This window comes from Callorhinchus milii, unplaced genomic scaffold (genome assembly GCF_018977255.1).
Source record: "Callorhinchus milii isolate IMCB2004 unplaced genomic scaffold, IMCB_Cmil_1.0 Scaffold5, whole genome shotgun sequence".
NCBI classification, from domain to species: Eukaryota; Metazoa; Chordata; class Chondrichthyes; order Chimaeriformes; family Callorhinchidae; genus Callorhinchus; species Callorhinchus milii.
The window spans coordinates 11,026,477-11,050,484 of NW_024704746.1; the positions used below are offsets into that span (position 1 = coordinate 11,026,477).

The window sequence follows — 24,008 nt, forward strand, 5'->3', positions numbered from 1 at the left end:
TGTCACACTCACTCTCTCTCTGTCTGTCTGTCACACTCACTCTCTCTGTCTGTCACACTCACTCTCTCTCTGTCTGTCTGTCACACTCACTCTCTCTGTCTGTCACACTCACTCTCTCTCTGTCTGTCTGTCACACTCACCCTCTCTCTCTGTCTGTCTGTCTGTCTGTCTGTCACACTCACTCTCTCTCTGTCTGTCTGTCACACTCACTCTCTCTCTGTCTGTCACACTCACCCCCTCTCTCTCCCTATGACACTCTCTCTGTCTCTCTCTATCACTCTTTTGCTCACTCTTTCTTTCTATCACCATCACTGTCTCTCCCTCGCTCTCCCGCAGGCCCCGCCCCCAGGCCCAGGCCCCGCCCCCTCACGCCACTCCGCCTGAGCCGATCATCTACGGGTCGCCGCTTCGGCCTTTTTTAAAACAAAAAAAAAACATCGGCGGTCGCGCGATTTCGAAACGCAGCCGCACCTCTCAGCGATGTGGGACTGAGCTTCCAACCCGAGTGTGAAAGCCTCAGGAGTGCCCCTGTGGGGCCAATCGTTCGCCAGTGCACGAACCCGTCAGAAGAGCAATAAGATAATCCGCTACTCATACTCATAATGATACCTCCCCCACCACCCCCCCCACACCCCCCCCAAAAAAAACACACGGTAAAACAATACGCTTTGCACTCACTTGTCTTTTTGAGTAGAAACGCGGCGGAAAATATTATCTTCCCCGTGCGCTGGTCGCGGTGATGTGACGTTAGGGATCCCTGAGAGGAGGCGGCGCGGAAACCGGCCGTTCGGCTCAACTGGTCTGTGCCGGTCTTTACGCTCCACGTGAGCCTCCTCCTGCCCTCAACTAAGCCTTCAAAGCACAACGACAGCAACAACAACAACAACCACGACAACGACAACGACATTACATTTGTAAAGCGCCTTTCGCGTCGGGAGGACGTCCCAAGGCGCGGGACAGACAGAGTTACGGACCCGAGCTGGGGGGTCGGGGTGGTGAAGGACGGCGGGCGGGGCGGGTGGGGGGGGCGGGGGTTGGGGCGGGGCGGGGGGGGGGAAGCAGGGAGATCGAAAGCACGGTCGAAGAGGAGGGTCTGGAGGTGGGTCTTGAAGGTGGCGAGGGAGGGGGCGAGATGGAGGGACTGCGGGATGGAGTTCTAGAGGGTGGGGGCAGAGTGGCGGAAGACCCGCCCGCTAATAGTGGGGCGAGCGAGGCGGGGGACGCGAAGCAGACCGGAGCCCGCTGAGCGGAGGGAGCGAGGAGAATAGTAGGAGGTTAGGAGGTTGGAGAGATAGGGGGGAGCAAGACCATGGAGGGCTTTGAAGGTGAGGACCAGGATCTTCAACCACTGTGTGATGGGCAGCCAGTGGAGTTGGGCGAGGATGGGGGTGATAGGGTCGCAGAGCCTGGTGCGGGAGAGGACACGGGCTGCAGAGTTCCGGATGATCTGCAGCCTGTGGAGGGAGGAGTTGGGGAGGCCGACAAGCAGTGAGTTTTCATAGTCGAGCCTCGATGTAATGAAGGCGTGTATGAGGGTTTCGGCGGCCTGCGCTGTGAGACAGTGTCGGAGCCGGGCGACGTTGCGGAGGTGGGGGAAGGCAGATCGGGTCATGGCGCAGATGTGGGGTCGAAAGGATAGTTGAGGGTCAAACAAGACCCCGAGGTTCCGGACTGGCTTAGCAAGGTGGAGTGTGCAACCATGGATGGTGATACTGTCAGCACCTGAGGTGAGGAGGCGCTGACGGGAGCCAATCAGGAGAGTCTCGGTCTTGTTGAGGTTCAACTGAAGAAAGTTAGCTCTCATCCGGGACGTGATGTCTGACAGACATTCTGTCATCACAGCAGCAGTCCTGGAGTCGAGCGTGGAGGCAGAGAGGTAGAGTTGGGTGTCATCCTCATACATGTGGAAGTTGACCCCATGTCTGTGGATGATGTCACCAAGAGGTTGTCATCTTCAATGTAGATATTGAAGAGGAGGGGACCAAGGACAGAGCTCCGAGGAACGCAGCACGAGGCGGTCCGGGGGCTAGAGGAGAAGCCGTTTGTGGAGATGAAGTGCAGGCGGTGTGAGAGGTACGATCTGAACCAATCAAGGACAGCACCGTGGAGGTTGAGGTGAGAGGAGAGGCGGTGGATGAGGATAGAGTTGTCGAAAGCAGCAGAGAGGTCAAGGAGGACAAGGAGACAAAGGGAGTCCTGTTCGCAGATGGACAGAATATCATTTGTCACTTTGACCAGGGCTGTTTCTGTGCTGTGGGCGGCACGTAAGCCCAATAGGAGAGGTTCGAGAAGGGAATGGTGGGAGAGGAAGGAGCGAAGCTGAGAAGCAGCAACTTGTTCCAGGACCTTGGAGAGGAAGGGGAGGTTGGAGATGGGGCGGTATTTAGAGAGTGGAGAAGGGTCCAGGGAGGGTTTTTTAAGGATAGGAGTGATGACAGCGGTTTTTAAAGGGGTGGAAACAGTACCAGAGGATAGGGAGAGGTTAACAATGTCAGTGAGTAGAGGAGCAAGGAGGTGGAGCTGGGAGGTAAGGAGAGGGGAGGCATGGGATCGAGGGAGCAAGTGATGGGTTTCATAAGAGTTATGGTGGTGATGAGAGAGGAGGGGGAGACAGGTTCAAAGGTGTGGAGGAAGGGATAGGTAAGGGCCGGGGGTGAGAGGAGGAGATGGAGAGGGTATAGCAGATGCAGTGGCAAAGGCAGCTGAGCGGCTCCCCTCGACTTAACCTTCTATTCCTTTCTCCCTCATGTACATATCTAGCTTTCCCTTAAATACATCTATGCTATTTGCCTCAACAACTCCTTGTGGTAGCATGTTCCACAGACCCACTACTCTTTGTGTGAAGAAATTTCTTCTAACTTCCCTATTTGATCAATTTGTGACTATTTTATATTGATGGCCCTTGGTTTTGGTCTCCCCCACAAGTGGAAACATCTTTCCTATGTCTACACTATCAACACCTTTCGTAATTTTAAAGACCTCTATCGGGTCACCCCTTACCCTCCTCTTTTCAATAGAAGAGAGTCCAAGCATATTCAGCATTTCCTGATAGGTACAACCTCTCAGTTCTGGAATAACCTCTCGCAACAGCTCATAACAGCTGTTGAGTGCATTCATTTCTCTATCCGAACAACAACAACAAGATTACATTTGTATAGCGCCTTTCACGTCGGGAGGACATCCCAAAGCGCTGGACAGTGTTCAGCATTTCAGACCCGAGCTGGGGTCAGGGGTGGAGAAGGGAGGGGAGGGGAAGGGGGTTGGCTGATGGCATGGTTGAAGAGGAGGGTCTTGAGGCGGGACTTGAAGGAGGCTAAGCCCAGTACTGGAGATGCAGTACTGGCCCAGGCTATGAGCAACTGTGAGACACATAAGATTCTCAGAGGGGCTTTATTACGAAGGTACTGTATATAAGATTTTAAATGGGATAGAGAAAATAAATTCAGCACTGTATACCTTTGATGCATCGAGACAAAGGAACAAGAAGATACAAGTTAAGCTTGCAGGTTGCAGCTCATCCACAACTCAGCTGAATGTATGCCCACCCACACTAAACTTTGCATGCCCATCACCGCAGTCCTCATTGTCTCCTTATCTTCCAGCGGAGTGACTTCAAGATCCTAACCCTCACCTACCAGTCCCCTTTCAACCATCGTATCACTCTATCTCTGTGATCTACTCAAGCTTCACTCTTCTGCTCGCATCCTCCAATCTGCAAACTAAGGGGACTGCTGCACATTCCTCATTCCCTCCACCCCACAATTACTGACTGAGTCTTCAGCCACTATGTCCCTACCTCTGGAACTCCCTCTCTCAACCTTTCTGTCTCGGCCCTTATTTATATGTATTCCCAAACTGCCTAAAAGTGAACCTCTATTAACTTGCCTATGGTCACCTTCCTTTTAACTCTACCATCAAAGATACAGCATATGCAGCCTCTGTTCTTTTCCATTGTTCCCTCATCTGTTTCATAATTTCTATCCCTTGAAATTTGACTTGTTTCCCAGAGAATTAAGTACAAGGTATTTAAATTGGAATAAATGACTTAAATTTGAAGTTGATGGGAATCCCGCTGATATAACGACTGTACTTTTCCATATAAAATGTTTGGTTTTCTGCATGTAAAACGCTGCATACTTTTAGCACGACCAAATGCTACAGGTATTTTAATGAAACTCAGATAGGTACTGAACTGCTTCAGAGATTCAAACAAGCTGTGTGTATTTACATAATCTGGGTCCAATCTGAATTATTTGGAATGCCTGAGTGATATGCACTGCTTAGATGGGACCTTGGTTTAATGTCTCATCCAAAGGATGGCACCTCCAACATCTCCAATACTGCTGTTGGAGTGTCTGCCTAGACTATGTGAGTTCTAAGCACCGTAGGGCTCGAACCTGCAACCCTTCTGACTCAGAGGTGAGAGTGCTACCTACTACCTACTGAGCCACACAAAAAAGATCTTTTTAAGAGAAATTATGGACTGCTTCAACCACTGTTTGTTTGCAGATGATTCACAATCCAACCACCCGTTGTGCAAATAAATGGTTTCTAATCCCTTCATAATCTTGAAGACTTATTAAGACATCCCTTAACCTTCTGAGCTCCAGTGAAAAATATTCAGCAGATGCATTATCTTTTGTTCTGTAACCACTGTCCGGATTTTCTCTGCTGTAGACTCCAGTGGGGCTGTCAATTGCCACACAGATTGTTTATTTGCCACTCTGTGAAGCCAATTTTCTCTTTGTAACAATTTATTGGTTCAAGTGTATTTAGAGCTCCGAGACAGTATCCTTCTGCATGAAGGATGCTATTTACAATAAGTTGTTGCTCGGGCCAACGATCCCCCCAATACAATTGGTCATTTATTTCATAGCTGTTCGTGGGATATTGCTGTACGCAATTGTGCTGCTGTGTTTGCTTACAAATACAGTCACTCCACTTGATAGTAATTCCCGTGAAGCGCTTTGATGTGTCCTTCCAACCCGATAAGGTGCTATACCAAATGCAAGGATTATTATTATTATTATCATTGTTGCTTATTTTTCCAATGCACTACCACTGGTGAATTATATACAAACAGAGGTTTCATAAAACTAATCATGGGGTTTTCAAAGGCTGAATATTTCACACACATCAGGTGTTTGTGCTAGGATAAAACAATTAAAATGCTACAAAAATGTACTTATATTTCTCATAAATCTCGGTGCTCGAGATCTAAACCTCATGTGAATTTACTGTCATCTGTGCACTTTGTGTACAGCTAGTCACTGGAGAGCTTAACACATAGCCTGGGCTGATAGAAAAGTGCAGACATATTTGCACCACACACAGATACAGAGACCAGAGAGAAAGACACACACAGATCCACACACATGCTCATAGACACAGAGAGAGAGAGACACACACACACACACACACTTGCCTACACAGAGACACACACACACACACACTCAGACACAAAGAGACATATGCACACAGGGAGGCGAGAGACATGCATACACTGTTTATAACAGATTCCGCTGAAAACTTGCGGCTGGACTTTTCTATTGGCCCAGCACATAGCTAACAGTGTTTAAGCTTTGTGTCTTTGAAAACAATCACATTTGAATCTGTATAAAAGATTACTATTATAATTAATAAAGTACAGAATGCTCTAGAGATGTACAATTCCTGCTGCTTCCTGGGCTTTACTCTGCAATGGGAAATAATGCCAAGAGAATTACACCCCCTCCTGTTGCCTCCTCTCCAGCAGACAAAGAATTAAAGAGGCATTTGTCTGGAATTTCTGGCTTGCAAGCTAAACAATCCTGGAATTGTGCACAAACGGAGAGTGGCAGCTCAGAGCGACGGGTATAGCAATGGACACAGTAGTATAGCAATGGACACAGTAGTGAGTTGGATGATTTGAAATAAAAACATGTTTTGAACAGTTTTAAAAGGCGCAGTCTTCAAAGCAAAGCAGTTAAGTAAACAGTGAGCCTTTGAGAGTGCTCCAAATTCCTCTCACTTCCCACACTCCTATCTTGCTTCCCAGTGGTGCTGTTGATCAGCACACATCCTCTTCCATTTAGTAGTGCAGGCCAGCCTGCATCCAACGCTCTGTACCGTATTGCTAATCTGTCTTAAGGAGGAGCACAAGACCTTGCCAGACAACAAAGCACATGTATTTTATATGCTTATACAGCAGATGGATTTTACTTTACAAAGCTGCTCTCTCTCTCTCCAATTTGCTAATGAGACACACTCTTTAATATGAACCAGAATGCCACAAAGACAAAGTTTTCAGCAATCTGTTATTCCATACTTTACAAGCCATCAATATGCTCAGTACACATGTGTGGGAGGATACAAGACATTAAAATGGTAAAATATAATGATAAGAAAGACGACTTTAGGGCTTTCTGGAATATCCAGGTGAATTTGGAATTAGTTGCAGAGGGAAACAATATAATACATTTGCAAAGTTCTTTGCAAGTGCGTATGTGTCGTATATATAGGGGGAGGGAGATGGAATGGGGGTAAACAATAAGAATATAAGCCCCGGTGACTTGCTTCAGTCAGTAAGGTGGTTTAAATATAACGGTATTTGCATGTATATTTAATAAAATCTGTATATAAATATCTAAATACAGTTCAACAAAAATATCTAACCAAATTACAGAAATCCAAATGCAAAAGATAACAATAACATTTAATGGTCCCTAACTTAAAACCAGCAACTTCACTGCTTGGTCACAACTTGGAGAGCAACATGCATTAGTAGACTTACTTTTAATGCTGTTAATACATATCCTTAAGCCATAAGCGACTGTACTCTTGAGTATTTACTAAATTGCACTTTAAAAGGACTCACAGTCCAGCCTTTTCCTAAACATTAGTAGCAAAAAAAAAGTGCTCCTTTTAAAAAATAACCTAAACCTCAAATGTATCCACAATGGGGGTCTAATTTGCGCTATTTCTTAGAGGAATGCCTTAAAAAGTAATCAAAATCGCCCAAGTGGGAACTCCTTCCAGGAATGGGATGTATGCTGCACCTTATCAAGAAATTTCTTATCAAGAAATATCATTCAGAAATACTGCATAATAGACCCCTTTGAAGTCAACTGGATACAGGTCCTAAAATAAATTCCTACAAAGACACCAACAATTAATTTACCAAACATTTTATACCCTTCTATTTCAAAAAAAAGCATTTACAAACTCTCTTGTAATATTACTGAGCGCTATGGTTCAGTCACTTTAAGAATAATGGCATTTGTGGGGTGGGATTCCAACCACTTATATCTTACTGTACAAGAACTGATTTTGTTCTTTTAGCCTCTACTTGTCATTTTTACCTTACTTGAAAATAGGAAGCAATATAACTTCTGACCTGATGTGGTTCTGCTTTTCACTGTCATGTCCATTGGATTATAGGAAAACTGAATGAATACTGAACAAGAACTCAGAAATATCTGTCCTGTGCCATATTGCTATAATTTCCACATTTTCGTTTTGTTTCTAATTATAAATACTTTCCACTTGCGTATACTTTGCTCGATACTTGCTTTGCCAAGCACACATTCTTCTCCACAACATTCGAACCCATGGATTCTCATCCCGCACCTTCTTCGGTAAAATATGTTGAAATGTACTCTAGTAATGGCAGGCATTATGATGTCCATTTAAAGTCACAGCTGTTCTGATATAATATCCCTCGAAAGCAGCTCACTCTGCTTCAGACTGGCTTGCACATTCCTGCAAAATGCGATGAATATCTTGAAACGCGGGTCGACTCTTTGGTTCACGTCGCCAGCAGCTCAGCATCAATTTGTACACGGTATTAGGACAAATTGCTGGCTGTGGGAGATAGACCTACGGGGAGTGGACAAGGAATGGAGAGAAAGAAATCTGTGAGAAATCCGAGGACACAGCTGACAGTGTAACATTGTAATACAATAATAAAACATCACAAATGTAAACACCAGAAATCCAAATAAGTCGCAAACCCAAGCTCTTTCACATAGTTCACAGCTAGTGGGGATATGCATTCCAAATTAAAATTTGGATTCAGCTTTGCAGCTTCAACTTCTTAACCAGACTCACTGAAAGTGTCAAGTCCCCTTAATAAGCAAACATGTCCACAAGACTTTTGAGTATTAAAATGGTTGGAATGAGTGGTGCAGTCTTTTTTCAACCATTGATACCGCGACTCAACTCAGAAAGATGGATAAATATCACTCTCTTTCTCTCTCCTTCTCTATGATGATTGAAAAAGTCCCACAATCTGGGTTGTCTCAACCAGCTCTGATTAGCCACAGTTCCACAGCAGAAAACTGCAAATTGGATCTCAATATGCTAACTCAGTGTCAAGACTAAATGTGATGCTAACACCTCCCCAGCCCCAATAATACAGCAATCTACGTGAGGGAGGCAATAAATATTGTGGCCTGGGAAATGGCAATAATTTAATAGCAGTAATAATATCCTTGCAATTGAGATAACACCTTATCATGTCGTTGAGACTTCTCAATGCACTTCAAAAAATATACTGTAAAGTGGATTGTGTGTGTTTTGTGGGTGAAACGCAGCAGCTAATTGCGCACGGCAGTGTCCCACAAACAGTCATTTAGATTTAGATTTAAATTAAGACTATTGCAGGACTATTGCTGATTATAGGTTGGGGTTTATGTACATTGCTGGCACATATTAAAGGGAGCTGTACTCTGTATCCACTCTGTGAACGCTTAAAGCTGACGTTAGATGCAATAATTTAATTTGCAAGCACTGCCATCCCTCACACTTGATAAGATCACAAGTTAATGAAAAAGTGCTTGTTATATTAAAAAAAATCAGTCAGTTGAATTGTAAAAAATATTTAATTACAATTAATTTTAAAAAGATGTTTTTCATTGTTTTTTACCCGAGAGGAGGTGGTGGGATGGGGGGAAATGTTCCTCTTTGAGAAAGAAAAAAATTGGCATAATTTCTGCAAAAACATTTGTTTTGGCCTTGCAAATTCAAAGGTATACGAATTATGCTATACCGACTCTTGCCTGCATCTGGATTAGCTTTTGCAATAAAGATCTGGAGATTGCACTGGTTCTCAGGAAATTGTGTTACAGTTTAGATGGCAGGAATGGATCTTTTAATGGCCATATTTGTTGATCAATGATCGTTTTTGAGTTTCACTCCCTTTACGTTGCCTTGGTTTTGTGTACATCTCCTCTGCGCTACTAGAAGTGGCTTCATCTCTTTAAAACAATAAAAACGGACTGTTTTTTGGTGACAGCTTTGTGTGTCTGCAGAACTCGAATGGAACATTGGAAGAGAACCAGTGGCAAAGTGAACTTAGATTACTCTTAGTCTTAAATAGATTAATCTGCAATGGAATAGCCTCAATTTGCACAATCTCCAAAAGTATTGAGCGGCAGATGGGTTTTAAAGTATTTTGCAGAGGAGCCATTGTACCAGTACGGGTAGATAAAAAATTCAAGATTGTCCACATCCGCAGCCCTACCTGACGCTCTTGGTCTCTGAAAAATTCCCCAGTATTTTCAATCACTTGCTCGTCCGATAGCTGGGAATATGGTTGGTCTCGGCAGAAAGTCAGGGACTCCCATAGGGTCACACCGAAAGCCCATACGTCACTTGCTGTAGTAAACTTGCCCTGAATAGAAAGGAAGCAAATGAAACAAGGTCATGTACAGTATTGGTCTTAACAAGACAAGAATGTCTCCATAACTGAAGCATAAAAAATATTCATAAAATTAGTGCACGGATAGTGACAGGAGGAAAATGAGTGGAACAGAAACTTTGTTCATTTAAAATAAAAATATTTTTTCTTAGTTACAAATCGCACTTTGGAAAAACAATTGTTGAAAATTGCAGTTTAGGGACTTAATTGATGCTGACGTCAAATAAGATAGGAGATTACAATTTTCCACTGCTTCTAAGGCTTATTAGGCTTGACCCAAGTTAAGTGTCAAACCTTCAGTAAATTTGCAGATCAGTTTATATTTTTTCTCTTTGACCGAGCCTTCAGCTCCCCTCTCGACTCCCTTCCCTCTCCTCGCTCCCTCCTTCCCTCCCCTCACCCTGACCATTTTCCCCCCTCCTTGCTCCCTCCCTTCCCTCCGCTCACCCTGACCATTTCCCCCTGCTCGGGTCCTGACCCAACTGTGCAGCGCCTTGGGACGTCCTCCTGACGTGAAAGGCGCTTTATAAATGGAATCTTGTTGTTGTTGTTGTTGTATATTCAAGAGTTAACATTTCATAGAATTAAATATTGCAGAATACTACAGCATGGAAACAGACCATTCACTCCAACTAGACCATGTCTGGGTTTAGACTCCACTGCCAGTATTTAGACATATGAGCCTTCTGATCAGTCTCCCAAACCACATCTCCCTCAAACATGATCAATTTTTGGTTAAACCAAACGCTTCCTCTTAAAAAAATGTTACTCTCACCTTCCAAAATGTACAGCTAGAAGAAAGAAGAGAAAAAAGCTTTGCAAATATATTAGAGGTAGAAAAACTAGAGGAAGGTTACAAGGGGTAGAAAACAGCGAGAGAGGGCAGGAAAGAAAAGCAACAAGGACAAAAAGTGCTGAGGATCAAGCATTGAATAAGATTTTTAAATGAATCATGTTTGCTTCAAAGACACGTTTTTGCATTGATATTTAGCAGATTTGGGTAATTCCTGATAGTTTGAGTAGATTGATGTAAAATAATGTAAGATTATATAATATAATCTTTTTAGTGTTGCAGTGCCTGAGGTGAAAATACATAGAATGAGCTGGTTCTGGCTTAGCTAGTCCACAACAACAACAACAACAAGATTCCATTTACAGAGCGCCTTTCACGTCGGGAGGACCCAGGTGGACTAGGGTTAAATAAAGTGGTGCTACCAGGTAGGAAGACTCCAGATCTGAATATTCAGCATGAAAGTACTTGCCAGAAGAATGCTCTCCCAAGACATCCAGCGAATGGGAAGCACAGCTCGGCCCTGGATCCGATAATAGTCTCCACTATATAGGTTGCGGCTCATGCCAAAGTCAGCGATCTTGATTGTGTAATTCTTACCCACCAGGCAGTTCCGAGTGGCAAGGTCACGATGAACAAAGTTGAGAGAGGACAGGTACTTCATGCCAGATGCTATCTGCATCGCCATCAGAATGAGATTGGCATGGCTGATATAAAAAGAAACCAAGGCAGATACTAGGTCAGTGGCTTTTTTTGGTGCAGTGACTTTGATATGTTGGTGGGAAAAGCACAGATACGAATGAAATGCAAATCTTTCTGTCATAAAAATGGTCAGAATGAAACAGAACAAAGGACTGATTGTAGGTCGTTGTCCATGGTTTGAACAAAGGGCCAGGAAAAAAGGTGACTGCTACTTTATATACTGCACAAGTTACACAGTCAGCTTATGTAGAGTTAATTGATCTCAGCTGCTGAAGACGTTGGTAAACAAGTTATTGTTGGATATTCATCTCAATGACAGACTCTGAGCTCCAATGTACGAGGCCCCAAATCTTTTAAGAGTTGTGGAAAACCATTAGACTGAATCTAAAAATTTTGCCTGATCTTACATTTTGAGGCAGTGGTCTTAAGGCTATGACCTTGAGAAATTTCATCAAAAGAATCCTTGCATTTGATATAGTGCTTATCACGTCTTCGAGATGCTCAAAGCGCTTCACAAAATATGCTGTCAAGTGAATTGACTGTATATTTTGTGGGCGAAACATGTCAGCCAATTGTGCACAGCAGCGTCCCACAAACAGTTATGAATTGAGTGACCAAATTATTTTTATTTCTAAAAAACCCTTTTTTGAAGGGATTATTACCCCCAGAAGGCACTCCGCCAATCGACTAACAACTGGGTTCCTACTTAACACTAGGTAAACAGAGACATGCGGAGTAAGGAAACTCTCCTAAGGTTTCTCTCCGTCGGGAATAGTGTGGTGTTCTATAAAAATCACCACCTGTCCATTGCCTGTGGGGCCTCAAGCCAACATGCGCAGGAATCCAACCAATTATCCCCAGAAGCCAGTGATGTACCATGCTTCCAGTATCACCAGAATCATGCTATACTGAGGCATGTTATAATAGGATTATACAAATACGATGTATACTTTAGAGTGCCTTTCATCTCAGGACAATGTCTCAAACTGCTTTATGCAGCTGGCTGGACTGGATCTACAAACTAAAGTCTCACCTTACAATCGATGCATTGCTTGCAACTGGTTCTGCGCTCTCTGGCTCATGACGAGTTAAAAACTGATTGAGGTCCCCATTCTCCATGTATTCTGTGATCATACACAGTGGATCGTCTCTGATGCACACGGCCAATAACCTGATAATATTTGGATCTTTCAGGCGGGACATGATCTTGATTTCTTTCAGAAAGTCATTCCTGCAGATGATTAAATATTGATCACAGCTTTATTCAAAGGTGGTGTGGGCTGCGGAATTATATAGACTGTAATAACATGGAAACAGCCCATTCAGCCCAGACAGTCAGTACTGGTGTTTATACTCCACACAAGCCTCCACCCCTTGTAATGGCTTCTCCCGTATATCCTCTATTCCCTTCTCCTTCATGCATGCCTTAAGTTTCCACTGAATGAGGGTTAGGAGTTCAGCCACTAAATAAAGTTTCACACCAATAAATGATGAAATTGAAGTGATATTTTGCATAACAAATTCAATCACATTGAATGCTTTATGAAACATTGTATTTTCACCCATATTAGGGCACTTAAATTTACTCATAACAACAACAACTTGCAATTATACAGTGCCCATCACTAGTTTTTAGAAAGGAAGTTAATTGCTTGTAAGTGCTTTTCGATAACAGATAGTATTACCTATCGCGGAGGCAGACTCAAGCTGTACATGACAATGGTGAATGAGCTCTGTTGTGGATTTCTGTTTTTCAGAGCAAGGTGTAGCAAAGTACAAAAACAGCCGACAAAACCAGACAATCACACCTTTGACTTAAAATGATGGCTCCAAATATTTTGCAATTAAAGTCCTTAACACCACAAAATAGCCAGTGACTTTGCTGACCAATGGAAATGCAGGCCTTTTGTGTTTAACAATGGATTCTTTCAATGTTTCTCAACCTCAACTTCCTTTTTAGCACAAAACAAAACATTCTTCGAGTGAAGTCATTCAGCAATCTGGCCTTAATCTGGTCTGTGGCACAGAAAATCTTATTGGCAGTTGCTGGAATGATTGAAGGATGATGAAACATGTGAAGCTTTTACCTGGCATTTTTGTTGGCGTCCGACCGTAACATTTTTACAGCCACCAGAACTGGCTGGTTAGCGCTGATGTCAAATGGAAACTCCTTGTCGATAAATTCCTGCATTCCTTCTGCTTCACAGAGGTGCACCTGAGTACAACAGAAAGCGCCTTCATTGTTTATCAATCAATGCTCTCCACTCCCAAGGCATGGCTTCCCTCCTGCAATGGTTATTCCACCTTCCTGCTCTGCACCTTTGGTTGTCATTATCTTAAGTAAGTAGCACATAAACTCAGAAAAGAAAACTCATTTTGATAACAGTATTATCCACGGTTAGAACACACCTAAAAAGAGGAAGCACCAACCTTTCCTATAGCATTTAAAAGTCAGTGTGTATCTTTTAAGGTGAAACAGACCAAGATTTTAACACCGTTCAGTACTATTCAGTAAGAGCACCCGGCATTTTTTTGTAAGAGAATGTCTGACAATGTCTGGCTCAGCACAGCATGGCACAGTATTCTGTTGTGCTCCAGTGAGGTAGCTAAATGGATGTTGTATTTACATTGCAATCCATTGCCAGAAGTGGCTGATCTTTAAACCATTTACACTATGGCACAGCACCAGCAACACAGAAGCAACTGCACATTCACATACGCATTGCACTGACCTCCCCAAACTGTCCTTCTCCCAGCTTCTCCTTGAAGGTTAACAGTTTGCGTGGGAACTCTTCTACAGCCACATCTTTACCGGACAGGAGGTCCATGGTTAGAGCAGGGACCGAGTAGGTATTACTGCCAGTCACACCTTGTAAGTTAACAATGTCCGCTTCGGCGTAATGTGGAACGTTGTCCTGAGGTCCTCCAAGTGGCTTTGCATAGTCGCTGCTGCTTCCTGAGTCAGAAAAGCACATTCAATTCAGTTTATTCTGTTGTGGAAATTTCAGGTTATAAATGGGGTTACCTGCTGCCCTCCGTCATTCCCACCATGCGCTGGTGGGTATGGGTAGCACCGAATACAGCACTGGGCAATCTGGACCAGACATTATTTGCAAGTTTGAAGTCCAGTCCATGAGTTACCTGGTCGGGGTCGGGGCAGCGATTACATAGTACAATTGGCCTCAGCACTCATGTTGGGGAAGGAGAAAATCAGCCAGGTTTACCGTTTCTAGTCACCGTGTATTGCTCCTCCCTGTGCTGTAAGATGCGTGTGTGCACACACACTGAGTGAGGATATGATCAGGCTTAGCTGGGACTAGAATAGTTTACAAACACTCACTCTTCAGGTTCGCACATGAATAATAGAAAGTTTTAGCAAGTTCTTGGAGGGTGACTGGCACCTGTGGTCCTTGAACCCCACGAGAAGGAAAAATATGTCAAACACCTTCAGGAGGAGAGGGAAAACTTGTGAATTAGTGATGATAAAATTGTCAAGAAAACCATTTACAATGGAAAGAAGCCTTGATATTGTTAGTTAATAGAAGCGGGGCCAATTTCCACGTGAAAAGGTTTGTCAGCCCTTTGTTTGGCCTTTAAAATCACTTGGAATAGTGTAGCCAATGGAAAAAGATTTCTGTAGAGATGGAACAATTCAGTGGTTATGCCACTCGCAAAGATTTGCTCTCTAATTCTCACCTGGCTCCTCTAAACCTAGGGCAAATTCCGGAAGTTTCCGAAGCAACTTTGACGGCTCCTGGTAGTCGGGACCGAGAGGGAATATCCGGTCATAGGTCGAGTTTGATTCCTGTTCGCTGGAGGAGGAAGACTTGTTGTTTATCATGATGGTTTCACTTTGTAACGAGAGGCTAACGGTCAGCTCATCATCCAGCATGCGCCGCGAGGCCTAAGAGCAAAGCAGAAGAACGTAAGAACAGTCAAAGTCTAAAAAGGTCATTTTACGCAACAAGTAAGTCCGTCTTACTATCCTATCCCATCTTAATAATGAATAATAATCCTTGCATTTTGACATAGTGCCTTATCACATCGTGGAGACGTCTCAAAGCGCTTCACAGAATACATACAATATTGTAAAGTGGATTATGACTGCGTATTTTGCTCACAGCAGTGTCTCACAAAGAGTCGTGGATTGAGTAACCACATTTTTTTTAGAGATTATTCCCCGGAAAGTGACCAGTCAAACGACTAACAACTGGGTTCCTACTGACTGCTAAACCTACTGGTAAACAGAGGCATGTGGAGTAAGGAAAGTTGCTTAAAGTTTTGCCCAGGAATCGAACCCAGGTCTTCTCGCTTGCTAGGCAGGTGCTCTAACCACTAAGCTATAGGACTCCATAAGAAACCTTCAGTTGATGAAAATCCATTGGCCCATTTGTTTCCATGCTTTCAGAGCGCCCATTACCTTCGTTCCATTAAAGAATCAAGCATCCTGGCTACAGACAGATAACAATGTGAAGAGACATGAGGAGTTAGGAAACTTAATTAAAGTTAGGAAACCTTTTCCAGCATCTTCTGCCAAAACTGACGCCAAAGGATTATGACGATGATGGCGACCAGGATGAAGATGATGGCCACCAAGCAGCCAATCAGGATTCGAGTGTTACTGTCATCCACTTTGTGCATTGGGTTGATGTCTAAGAACACAACAGGAGAATGAGAATGGTTACGTTCGAGTGTGTAAATGAATAAGGTTAAAATATTTACAGACTGAAAATAAAAGTTGTCAAACCTAAAGAAATAACAAAAAACAACATGTTGTTCTTCCCAACAGCATTTCCCATTTCTGGGCCGTACAGTTACCATTTTAGACTATATCACAGGATTCATCCTTGAGTGAGGGTGCAGCAGGCTTTATCGTTCCCTGTTCCCATCTCCTGTTCCTTCAGATTCTATAGCACCATGTTTATGACCTTTTCTACTGAAAAGAACTGTTGGATGTTTTCCACCTCAATCACACTGAACAACATTCTGTTGAAGGAAATTAAGAAGCTATTTCCAAGCATGGCTCTGTATGATACTCAGTGCAGTGGGAATATAAATATTTAGTCAGAGTGATGAAATGATCAGATATGTGTTTCACATATCATTGTACAATTACAGCAAATATTGAATGCTCCCAAGCTTTATTTGAGGTTTGAGGAACTTAGGACTAAAGTTAGTCTCAAAAAAGGCAACACTGATGTAAATTATTTTGAAGACTGGAACCAGAAACCTACTCATTGTCCCAGCAGTGGAGACATACGACCAAGAAGCCTGAAGAAATCCACGGTAACTTACAATGGGGAAACGTACTAAAGGCTGACAGACCTTTAGAAAACACAATGGAAAGATATGGTTTGAATTGAGATATATTACCGTGATGAAACATAGACCGCAGATACTCGGCCCTTCCCCTGAGATACTAAAAGGTTTGCTCAGCTCTTGCCAAACCACACACAACAATCTGGCCAACAAAATGGTCAAGCCAACTTCTTTCTAAGCTGACTATGATAATAATAATCCTTGCGTTTGATATAGCACCTTATCATGTCTTCGGGATGTCTCAAAGTGCTTCACAGAATATATTGTAAAGTGAATTGACTGTATATTTTGTGGGTGAAACACAACAGCCAATTGCGCACAGCAGTGTCCCAAAAACAGTTGAGGATTGAAGTGACCAATTATTTATTTTTTTTTTGAAGGAATTATTACCCCCGGAAAGCGATCCACCAATTGACAAGCAAACAGGTTCCTATTTACTGCTAGGTAAATAGAGGCGAGTGGAGTAAGGAAACTTGCCCAACGTTTCTCCTTGCCAGGAATCGAACGGATCTGTCGCTTGTGAGGCGAGCGCTCTAACTACTGAGCAGAGGAGCACCCAAATAAGCATGGGAGCACCCAGAGTCAAGAGGGGAAAGGTCGTTTTCATAGTTAAGATTAGAAACTCGCCCTATGGGGAATATTGAGCACTGCACATGCCATGAAAGGAAGGGGGATTTGGGAAGTTTTCCTTCAAGGTTCTTTCAGGACAATTCGTAGCACCTCACTTATGCCACACCAGACTAGTACTGATAGATTCTGATAGGCAAGGAGAAATTTTACAAGCACCATCATCGCTGAAAAGAAAAAAGAAAAAAAGAGAAAAGAGAAAAAAAGCAATATCACATGACAGATGATATTCAGAAATCCCAAAATACATCAGGCTTGTGATTCAACAAATGTTAATTTATTCTGAATTCTGAGTAATTCTTCTTTGAAAACTAGCTGGGTCATGCTTGTGAACATCTATTCATGTTTTAGAGGAAATCTAACAATATCTTACCATTGTCACTGTGGGTTGTGCTGTCCACATCCGCAGTTGGGTAAACTCCTGAAGTGTTGTACATCGCTGTGTCTGCAAAGAAAAACAGTGTTGTTATCGTGAAACCAGTTGAGCTCATTGAGGGAACAAATATATTTATCAAGGATTATAAAGCAACATCTACTTGCATTAAACAGTTTCATTTTAACAAGACAAGGTCTAATATGCAGCAACTTTGAATGGGATTCCTTAAAACACTTGGAGATGACCTCCCAATGTGATTGGTGGTGTATCAGATGTAAAAATTGTCAATATTATTCATACCTGACTGGAAGGAAATTTCACTGAACATCATCCACGTATCAGCAAAGTAGAACTGGCACATGATGGAATTTGCCATTCGCTGCTGCAGAGGGACAGTGACAAATCGGGCACTAGGATTGACGTCATCCAGGACCAGAACTGATGTGACTGGGGTTGGTTCCCATTTACCCAGTTCCGAGCAGAAAAAACATTGAACTTCTCGAAATATCTTCACTCCCTTCGTGAACATGTTATTACAATGGACCTGCAGCCATGAAAGGGTAAAGGCTACTGATGGGATTTATTCAGCAAACTGAAACAAACATGTACCAGAATAACAAGCTGTAAAATAAATTAATCTACTCCCTCCAAACATTTGGTTCGATTGGGAGCTTTCCCTAGTTGAAACAAGCAGTTCAAATTGTGCCAATAGAAGATTTTCATATTATTTTGTTTTAAATGCTAAATTTAATTGAATCTCATTAGCAATTTTGTTTTCACAAATGGAGGACTAAAGTTCAAACAAAAATAAATGGAAGATTAATTTCTTTTTTGCATCATGTGAGATGATTATAATGTTCAACTGGATTTACTAGTGACAAAGTAACAAGGTGCTGGAGTGATTGCCACATCTTTGTACTTGCAGTGTTTTGGTCAAGGAGAGGCTGACATGCTCGCCACAAGCACAATGCAAGTTTTATCCATTTCTCTATATTCTTTATATTCAACACGTAGGCTGAATGGCCTTCTTCCGTGCTGTAAATAAACATTCTGTGCTAACAGAGGCTTTCCAAGGAAAACCATGGGATTGTTGCTCCTCTGTAAAGAACCTTCTAATAGACATGTGGCTTGTAGCATTGAGCCAATAGCATTTTGGTATGGAAGTTATTGAGAAAATTGTAGCTACATACACCTGAGCCTACAGTGCCGTATCACTTTGGTGAAAGAGTCTAAAGGGGAAAATTTTCCCCAAAATCTGGAAAAGAGGGATAAAAATCCCAAAGTGAAATATACTTCATAATAATAATCCTCGCAAGGATACTGCAGCCTGTGAAGCCTTGTAAAATGAAATGATCCTTATAATGAACTGTTTGAAACATCTCCATTCATACGAGTTGGAATATAGGGACATTCCAGTTTCAAAGAAATCGTGATGTGCCAAATAACATTTGAATTAATTATTTGAAATTGGGAAGGGTGCAGCCTGCTAAACCATTTCCAGATTAAACTGCACATTTTATTAAGATAATTACTCCTGAGGCTAAGTGTCTGACTGCCAGGAGTGCAAGTAACTACAAGTCTATAAGTATATGGGGCATTGGGTCCCAGGCTAGACTGTCTGTAAACCCACTCACCATGAATGTTTTTTGCTTAATGAGAACTGTGCATGCCAGATTCTGAGTCCGACCAGACTCTTTAAAACAGTAGACTTTTGTTTAATTGCAGATGTTGGGAGCTATGGACTTACCCATTACATTATTTGTATTATACATTACTGAGCTCCCTCGAACAGCATTGGCTATTTTTTTTTTGGCCTGGTTACTGATGTTGTGCAACTTAGCATACCTTTTTCTTTTGCTATACCAAATTGCAAGAAAATTATATTTTTTAAAAATCCAATAATTATCACACAGCATTTAACGGAGAAGTATAGAGGAAGTACTTTCAACCTGATTCAATCTAATGCATTATTGATAAGACTCAAAACAGTTTACAAAATCTCCCACTGGTTGGAAATATTGCTTGTTTTTAAATTGTTGTTAGAAACATGCTATTTTGAGGGTTTCACTTTCCGTGGCCAGATGTTCAGATTATTCCAGCAGATGGAGCATTAGAAAGCAGGTCCGTACGGAATCTCGCTTTTCGATCCTGACCACTGACTGCGAAGTGCCTCAGGAGAATTCCTCACCAGTGGCAGACCGGTAAAGTAAATGTTACACATCAAAGTTGTGGATGAAAGAAGATGTCTTTTGCCTCTTCCACTACTCGCTTGTTTTGGTCAAACTTGCAATAAAATTGTTGCTGATATTCTGAGAAAGAAAGAAAAGGAAAGAAAGAAAGAAAGAAAGAAAGAAAGAAATGTGGGTGGTGGGGGTGGGGTGGGAGGTGAAGAAAAAACAAAGGGCTTTGCACCTTCATCGCTGTGAAATTTCGGATCCTATCAAACTCAAATAGAATTTCCACATAGCCATTTTCAAAGCTGGTGTTCTGCCACCCCAAGTAGTCATAGCCTGGCCACACGTTGTACACGTGACTTTGTGTGAAATCATCCAGGCCCCAGACTCCGTCCGTCATCTGACCAAGTCCTTCTGAAACCTTCCTGGGGGCAAACAGATACAAGGAAGCCTTATTCACAATCCTCAGCAGCAAAACAGCTGGTTTGAATGAAACTGTTGACGTGGCCACTATTGCATGCTTTATAGTGTTTTGTAAGGGCTACAGTGTTAACAAAAAGCATTGTAGCGAAAATAATTTTGTGTCCTTCAGTCACTTCGGTTTATTGCAGTACATAAATAAGTCTGTTATTGCCCCCAACAATGATTTGCTACACTAATTGTTGCCATACTGTAATTGTCCTGTGGAACTGCATTGAAAAGTGAATATTTACTAATAAAAATAACAATAATAATCCTTGCATTTGATGTAGCGCTTTTCACGTCTTCTATACTTTTATACTGAACTCTTATCAACTATTTTTTACATTTCAGGAAATATTTTACGTTTACAAATGGTTGTTTTAAACAGCAGTCTCTTTTCTAAGTGAAATTTTCATCCACTATTTCTAAAGGAAGCTTTAGTTTTGACAATGATTTCTTGAGTCTGCAGCCCATAATGGGTCTCGTTCCCCACTTGTCTGGGTGGCCATTCTTCTCATTGAGTGAATATCTGCAGACTTGGTGACTGTGAAAGGCATTTCAGCTGAATCTGACTCTGTCCTCACTAAGAGAACATCGGATAGCAATTGGACACAGAAGACCTGGCTCAATTTTTGTTTTTCTAATCCAGGGGCAGCGAAGCCAATTATAACACATATAACTGTCACTATAACCAAAATCAGCTAATCTTGGGAATAAAACCAAGGGATTTCTTGGTCTCCATGGTCCAGCTTCACTAAAGGAAGCCTATCATTGTCTTTGATGAAATCAGCAAATGGGTAAAATTTCTCTAACGTAACCATTTTAAATCTAACTTTGCAGAGAGCAGGGTCAAGAAGAAACAACTGATTAGAACCATGAATAGAGTTCAGGAAATTCCAGGCTGAGGCTAGTGCTACAATAAGTTCTCTTTTTAGAGTTACATCAGAGAAATCAGAGTACAAAACCAGCATATACAGTATATAGCTCAGGCTCAACAAATGACATATCAATTCCATGGGTAAGAATGACTGTGATAGCGGGCATGACCACTGATTTCTATCTGTCGGGTAATTCCCGTTGGCTAAGCAAATTAAAACATTTTGGCAGTCTGCATATATAACATCCTTTCTATGTGGTTACAACTTCCCTCCCTCCTTGTGTGGTACAATAACTATGATAGAAATATAAAGAAAGGGAATCTAGTGATTGCTTTGTTTATCTGTCCATCTGTAGGTTGCTCTGTAGAAAATTATAGAAGCAGAATTACTTTGAATTGCCTGCCCCACATTTACAGAGAAGCTCCCCAGAGAGCAGGTTTACTTTCATCAGAGCTGGTTGCTCACTGGGAAAGATCAACAAGACAGCAGCATCTATAACTTCAATCAGATGGGCTATGGGAGGAATTCAAGACCATTACAGCCATGGTACTATTTGATGTAAAGAATACAAAACCACGCCCGTCTTGATAAGAATCACCAATTAAAGTTAATTTGATTGTGAATTAAAGTGTGTTCACTAAGAAAATTACTTCTTTGATGTCAATCACAGGAGAAATATTGCCATCAACTAGTTACAAGAATTTGAAGAAGTTTTACTGCCCACAAGTAAGCATTCCTCTGAGAAAACTCTACTCTTTCTCAAACAAAGATTTCCGCACACTGCTCCAAATCGCTCAATAGCTATGGGTAAGAAACATGGCAAATTTATTGTTCTATCGAGTTTTTTCTGCCAATATTTTAATATTGTGACTCTGCTTGCCAGGTTGAAGGAAAGCAATACATGTCTTTGCTCCAGTAGATATGTGGACTTCGTGACAATGGTCTGCTCCAGTCTACTGATAGACATCTACTGATTGGCACTGTGTAATTTCTCAAACTATCTGGGACAATGCACCTGGTTGAATAGTATTGATACAAGATTAACTTTGAATCAATTTGGCAAGTCAAACTGGAAAAATTCAACCCTATGGGCTTAGACTCTCAGGTTCCTGATGTTATAATAACTACTTTGTGGGATCTTATGGCTTGATAGAGTTCTTTATTATTTCTACTTTACATGTTGAGCTAATAACGGGCTGGTGATACATATGGCGCTCAGTGATCTGAAGCCACATGATGTGATCGATATCACTTCTTTTAATATTAAACTTGATCAGGAATCACATAATTCAGAAAGTATACATTCAGTATAAACAGCTGAAACTGCCAATGATAACTTCAGTACTACACTTGCTAGCACTTGGGAACGCTTGTTCAAAAAGGATTGTTTAGGTACCAAATTCTATATAGTCTGCAGTTTTCAGATGAATTTGAGGTTTTATCCAATTTCTCCTCCAATGAAGGTGGACTTGACTGGTTTGCATTCTATCTGTTCATACAGTTAGATTTTAACTTAACAGAGAAGATTACATAAAGGAATATCCAATAGTTAGTCACCACAAAGGTGTTTCCATTTAGAAGCCTGCGATTTGGAAAAAAATATTTTCAGCATCATTCTTCAAATGTGGATAGCCTTCATGCCATTCCTTATCTGAAATATTCCATACCTAATTTCTGCCAGGTTGCTTCCTTCATTTCTGGCTGTGCCTCAATCAAAGAACGTGTTGGGAAAAGGAGTGCCGTCTCATTGCCTAGTGCACATGGCAGTGAAATGGCAAAAATGGATGTCAGCATGCAAATGTCTTACCTTGAGCTGATTACACCATCATACACTGTATCGTTCAGATAAACGGAAGGGCTCCCGGCTGAAACAATCTGATGGCCCATAGGACCATTATAAGACACTAAGCCATCTGTAAAGGAAAATACAACTGATATGCAAAGATATATTTCATCTGCTGGTCACTAAGATTTTATTATACATTTTCACAAAGTTTATATCAACATTTGTGGTTGGGATCTCTAAATTAGTTGAAAAAAACAGACTGACTGACGATTATGAGACGTGCTTGTAGCCTGTTACACTGCCAACTCAAGAGCATTGTAACAGTTTTGAGGTTTGTGTCCACAAGGAGGCCTAGTATTTGTTTCAGAGTCTTGGGATAATGATGGAAAATTGTTTGATTACAGTTGTCCTGCATGTCATTTTGCAATTTGGCAAAATAGAAACTGCTCAGACATTCTCAGGCCCAGGTCACAGAGATTTTGGCAAAAAAAAACTTTTCTATTATTGATCATATTCTCATCATGTACGAGATAGGTCTCAAACGAAGTGGCACAATTACATTAATTTAAAGAAAAGAAAGACAAGCAAAACATGTGTCTGGGTGCCATGTGGAATTGTCAGAATTGAAGAAGTTTTACAAGTTTGTCAACTCTGCGAATTTCCTTTGTGGCGCTTAATCTTGGTTGTGTCTGTCAAGTTCTATTGTGGCTGTCGAACTCTGCAACCTGAGGTGTTGACCTAGATCTGCCTTTATCTCAATCAAAATAAAAGAGAAATAATTTCTGGATTAGTGTGATTGTATAAGTTTGTTTCAGCACACACCTAACCATTCACAGCCGTAGAGTTCAACTCTCATGCACACACTCATGGAGTGATCGGTAATTGGTATGAACCTCACAAATCTGGCTATCATCGGTGGTTCCAGATCTCGCAGTACAGGATCATAGGGGTTCACGTTTCCTTCAATCACCTAAAGGGACCACAAAACAGTTAGGATTTAGGTGAGGCTGAGCTTTGGTTTTTGCTGGAAAGTGCATGTGTATGTGTGTCGGGCTAGGACTATTAATCTATTAATCTATTAATCTGTCACTCTCCTCCTCGCCTCTCTGCCCTTTGGTTAACATTCAATATCAAGGTACACAATAAAGACTAGATAAAATATACAGCCAATTCACTTTACAGTATATTCTGTGAAACGCTTTGATACATCTCGAA

The 24,008-nt window shown here is 41.9% G+C and overlaps 1 protein-coding gene across 4 annotated transcripts in view; it reads right to left on the reverse strand.

Moving 5' to 3' along the window:
* Window positions 1-6,224: 6,224 nt before the first annotated feature.
* Window positions 6,225-24,008, reverse strand: part of ddr2a (discoidin domain receptor tyrosine kinase 2a) — a 47,854-nt gene continuing 30,070 nt past the window's right edge. For all 4 annotated transcript variants that reach the window (XM_007895649.2, XM_007895648.2, XM_007895647.2 and 1 more), the window contains 13 exons: window positions 23,616-23,763; window positions 22,815-22,920; window positions 19,906-20,092; window positions 17,794-18,037; window positions 17,491-17,562; window positions 15,687-15,823; window positions 14,868-15,075; window positions 13,904-14,127; window positions 13,259-13,386; window positions 12,205-12,402; window positions 10,942-11,176; window positions 9,503-9,652; window positions 6,225-7,857 (listed from right to left, as the gene is read on the reverse strand). In XM_007895649.2, the coding sequence (XP_007893840.1) occupies window positions 7,711-7,857; window positions 9,503-9,652; window positions 10,942-11,176; window positions 12,205-12,402; window positions 13,259-13,386; window positions 13,904-14,127; window positions 14,868-15,075; window positions 15,687-15,823; window positions 17,491-17,562; window positions 17,794-18,037; window positions 19,906-20,092; window positions 22,815-22,920; window positions 23,616-23,763 (2,184 nt within the window). In that variant the 3' untranslated portion in view covers window positions 6,225-7,710. The remainder of the gene's footprint in view (window positions 7,858-9,502; window positions 9,653-10,941; window positions 11,177-12,204; window positions 12,403-13,258; window positions 13,387-13,903; window positions 14,128-14,867; window positions 15,076-15,686; window positions 15,824-17,490; window positions 17,563-17,793; window positions 18,038-19,905; window positions 20,093-22,814; window positions 22,921-23,615; window positions 23,764-24,008) is intronic.